This window comes from Myotis brandtii, unplaced genomic scaffold (genome assembly GCF_000412655.1).
Source record: "Myotis brandtii unplaced genomic scaffold, ASM41265v1 scaffold126, whole genome shotgun sequence".
NCBI classification, from domain to species: domain Eukaryota; kingdom Metazoa; phylum Chordata; class Mammalia; order Chiroptera; family Vespertilionidae; genus Myotis; species Myotis brandtii.
In genome coordinates this window covers 1,380,610-1,385,637 of record NW_005354425.1, presented here as the reverse complement: position 1 = coordinate 1,385,637, position 5,028 = coordinate 1,380,610, and the positions used below count along the sequence as shown (strand labels likewise).

General features: G+C 37.1%; 1 protein-coding gene across 4 annotated transcripts in view; it reads left to right on the top strand.

The window, feature by feature from the left end:
- WDR44 (WD repeat domain 44) overlaps positions 1–5,028 on the top strand; it is a 98,070-nt gene that overhangs the window by 46,559 nt on the left and 46,483 nt on the right. For all 4 annotated transcript variants that reach the window (XM_005859458.2, XM_014534188.1, XM_014534186.1 and 1 more), the window contains 2 exons: positions 3,165–3,801; positions 4,348–4,475. In XM_005859458.2, the coding sequence (XP_005859520.1) occupies positions 3,165–3,801; positions 4,348–4,475 (765 nt within the window). The remainder of the gene's footprint in view (positions 1–3,164; positions 3,802–4,347; positions 4,476–5,028) is intronic.

Here is a 5,028-nt window from a genome sequence, read left to right as displayed (position 1 = left end):
TATTAGAGTTCCCTTTTCTCCACATCCTTTCCAGCACTTGTCATTTGTTGATTTGTTGATGATAGCCATTCTGACAGGTGTGAGATGGTACCTCATTGTCATTTTGATTTGCATCTCTCAGATGATTAGTGACTTTGAGCATGTTTTATTTGTTTCTTGTCCTTCTGTATGTCCTCTTTCAAAAAGTATCTATTTAGGTCCATTGCCCATTTTTTGATTGGGTTGTTTATCTTCCTTTTGTTAAGCTGTATGAGTTCCCTGTAAATGTTGGAGATTAAACCCTTATCGGAGATAACACTGGCATATATGTTGATGAATGGGTAAGATTTGGGCAGGCAGAGATAGGAGAGGAAAGGAATAACCAAAGAACGGCACAGAGATGATGAATGTGCAAAATGTTTGAGGACAAGTCTGGAGACCACAGTTAAGGCCAGATTATGGAAATGCCTTATGTCATACTGAAACATCTGGGTTTTATTTTATAATTACTGGGAAAGCAATGAGTTCTTTGAAGCATAGAGGTAATGTGAAGAAGCAGTTGCTTAACATCATGATCTCCATCTTAGTTTTGATTCTCACCATTCTCTTACTCTTTTCCTGTTTGCTACCTTCTAAAACACAGAGGAAAAATACAAGGTTGACACTATAAAATGGTATTATGGGGGCATATGGAGAGTTAGAAAGCATGGGCCTTGCTTCCCAAAAACTAATTATCCAGTGTGCAGTAAGTATTTGTACAGAGCTAGCCCATATACTACCTTGTATTTATATTATAGCTCATACTGTAATAAACAGAATGATGGGAGTTCAGAGAAGGGAGAGATTGTTCTCAGATAACAGATTAGGAATGTCTTATGATTTTCAACCTCATTTGAACCCCTCTAATAGCATGGGTCTTTCCATTATGCATAGTGATTATTTCAAACATTTACATTCACCTCATTCTCACTGTGCCCACTAATATCCCACTCACTTTCAGCAGATGACCTTGTTTCTTACTGCATGTAGACTTTAGAGACTAAGAAACCTCAATTCACTCCTTTTCATCATCCCATACTTCCCTTACCTGTCAGCTTGTTTTCATCTTTAACCTCTTTTTCATGTCATTGTTGAGAATTTAGTTTATTTTCCTGTCCATAGTAGTATGATATAATATAAAGAATCGTGGATTTTTTGTGAAAAACCTGGATTTCAGTTTTGACTTTGTAGCTTACTGACTGTAGAACCTTGAGCAAAATTCTTTTTTTAAAATATATTTTATTGATTTTTTACATAGAGGAAAGGAGAATAGAGAGTTAGAAACATCGATCAGCTGCCTCCTGTACACCTCCTACTGGGGATGTGCCCGCAACCAAGGTACATGCCCTTGACTGGAATCGAACCTGGGACCTTTCAGTCCGCAGGCTGACGCTCTATCTACTGAGCCAAACCGGCCAAGGCCTTAATGCCTTTACCTCAGATACCTGCTTTTGTAGAAAGGAGATACTCTACCTCACAAAGTTTATTTGATGATTAAATAGAGAATGTGTGTGCTAGATCTAATGCACAATAGACCTTCTTTCTTTTCTTCTCCAGAACTTTGTTTCCATTCTTTCCCTTGGATCCTTCCCCTCAGTTTATAAAAATGCTGGATCACTTTCTTGCATCCTCTTCCATTTATAGCCAAGTTTTTGAAACTGTAGCCTATGCAGGCCTGTCTCTATGTCTTCACTTCTTATTAATTCTTAAACCCACAGGAATGCAGATTCTGTTAAGACTGAGTCAGTCAGTGCTCAGTAACCACCTAATTGTCAAATTAGGTGGACTCTAGTTAATAGTTCTCTGGCAAAAGTGATTGATGTCTAGTATTAAACATTTGAAGGTTGAGAAAAAGTAATATATGGGAGATGCTGAGAAATCAGGAATATTGTTCAATAGCAATAGCATACAGTTCAGGTTAGCATGTTCCATGTTCTGTTAGCTTTCTGGAGCCGAGGAATTGAGAAAGCAGAAGTCATCCATGATTGGGCATGGTGGATAGATAAGTGGGCTGGGAGATTTAATGTCAATAATGACAGGACTGGGTAGAAAATATATTTTCTTCCAAATGTTAGTAGAATGCATAGAAAGATTATCTGTACTTTTTAGCTATAGAAAAGAAATAAAGGGGGATGCCCAGCTGGTGTGGCTCAGTGGTTGAGAGTCGACCTATGAACCAGGAGGTCATGGTTCGATTCCTGGTCAGGGCACATGCCAGGGCTCAATCCCCAGTAGGGGTATGCAGTAGGCAGCCGATCAATGATTTTCTCTCATCACTGATGTTTTTCTCCCTTCCTCTCTGAAATCAATAAAAATATATTTTTTTAAAAAGAAACAAAGTGGGGGAAAGGCATAGTGAGTTGGCTGTTTGAACTCTTTTTAAAAATATTTTCATTGATTTTAGAGAGAGGGAGGGAGGGAGAGAGAGAGAGAGAGAGTGAGACATCCATGGGAGGGAGAAATATCAATTGGTTGCCTCCTGTATGCACCCTGACCTGGTATGTGGCCTGACTGGGAATCGAACCGGTGACCTCTCAATGCATGGAATGATGCTAAACCAACTGAACCATATCAGCCAAGGCTGTTTGAATTTATTTCATGGTCCTGGCATCCCTCTAAATATTAGGGTATTAGGTGTATTCTGTTTAAGAACATTAATATCCTTGTATCTGCTGGCTTTTCCTGTCATAGGATTGAGCTAAACAATTAGAATTCTTGTACTAGGTGGTTTTGCTTCTCTTGATTTTGTTAACTAGGCTCAAATCAGCAGGCTGTTACTACAACTAACTTGGCATAAATATGTAAATGAACTATGACATGAAGAGTCTAAATGTAAATTTATGTTTGAACTTTATTATACAGTGTTGATTAAGCTTTTGTGATTACATGTACTAGCTCAGATTCCCTATCATAATGGTTAAGAGTGCAGATTCTTGAACCAAACTCCCGAGTTTTGTGCCAGCTTCATCACTTACAAGCTTTGTGACCTAGGACAAAACATTTAGTTCCTCTCTACCTTAGCTCCCTCATTTGTATATGATGATAGTAAGCATTGACACATAGTAAGTACTATATAAATGAGTAGCTGTTACTGTGTTCTTGTAAATGGCTTCATTTTTAAAAATTGCTTTTTAACTTTTCATCAGATTATTGAAAGTATTATTGAGGAGACTCAGAAAGTACTTCAGCTTGACGATGACTCTTTGAATTCCAAAGGAAAAGGACAGTCTGATCAGGCTACTGCCAGTCCTCTCGTGACTGGAACAGATCTTAACAATATACCTGGACTGTTAGCCACAGGTCAAGTCCTACAGGAATATCCCAAAAGGGCAGAGAGTCAGAATACATCTGAAGAAACTGAATTAGAACCCAAAAAATGTTTTTCTTCCAATGACACCTGTGAGAAGCCAGTAGATGAAACCACTAAGTTAACTGAAACAAGTTCAACTAAGCAGCTTAATGTGACTGAAACTGAAACAGAAGTATTGAACAAGGAAGCAGTGGAAATCAAAGGAAGTGATGTTCTAGAATCTGCATCCTCAAGCTCCTCATCTGCTAAAGATTTTGCTACTGTGGAAGAATTGGCTCCTGCCAAACCCCCAAGACAGCTTACTCCAGAACCTGACATAGTGGCTAGTACAAAAAAGCCTGTTCCAGCACGCCCACCCCCTCCAACTAATTTCCCACCTCCTAGACCACCACCTCCATCTCGACCTGCTCCACCACCAAGAAAAAAGAAAAGTGAATTGGAGTTTGAGGCTCTAAAAACACCCGATCTGGATGGCAAGTATTATTGAGAGATAAGTACTTTTGTGAGGATATTTTTGAGTTGAACTTGTTTAAATTGGTTATTTTGTTTTAGTTTATGTTATGTAAACTACATGGATGACCAAGTTGTAAAAATTATTTTAGTAATAAAAAGTGAAAATATTTATATTGGTGATTAGTTACATTATTATAATTGAACATTTCAGCAGACTTCAAACTTTCAAATCTGTTATCATTGGAGAGCCAGTGTGATATGGTGAAAAGAATATGGTATTTGAGAGTTAAGATTTGAATTCAAGTCCTAGATCACTCTTTTTTTACTTTTTAATTTCTAAATTAAATTTATTGAGCACTGGATCTCTTAATGTATAAGTTGTATAGCCTTGAGGAATTTAAATAACTTGTTTGAATCCTAGTTTCCCCATATATAAAATGAGAGTAATAAAATCACTTCTGTCACAGGATTGTTATAAGAATCAGACAAATAAAGGTTAAAGCACTTTTCAATTAATGTATAAAGTCCTATATAAGTATTTATTATTATCGTTGCTGTTGTTGCAGTTCCCAAAGACAATATTACATCTGATACGCTAACTACGAGCATGGCTTCAGAGAGTACAGTCAAGGATTCTCAGCCTTCTCTTGATTTGGCAAGTGCTACCAGTGGAGATAAAATAGTTACTGCCCAGGTTGGTAAATTCATGTTATATTTTATATAGGCTTTGTCAGATTTCCTCAACTTGCTGGTTTGTTGATTATCAAACTTTCTTCTCCAGGCCAGATATTTTCTTATCCCAAAACCTGGACTCCTTACATCCCTTGTCCAGCTCTGCTACTAAGTAGTTGGGTAACTCCAGGAAGCTATTTAACATCTGAGTCTCAGATGCTCCATTGATAAAATGAAGGGAAACCTTCCTTGAAGGTTTCTTGCAAGGATGACATGAATAAAGTATACCAAGTACCTGGCCGTGTAGCAGGCATTCAAAAAATGACACATGCTGCTATTTGTAATATTATTGATATTAATAAACACCAACTACAATCTTCATTTACCTGAACTGTAGTGGATAAAATTGAGGACTTTTATTTTTTATAATTTCTTTTTCCTAATCATGAAAACAAACTTCATAATATATATACATATATATATATATATATATATCTACACTAATAAAAGAGAAACATGGTAATTAGCGTACGACCACTACCCTTTTCATTGGCTAATCAGTGAGTATATGCAAA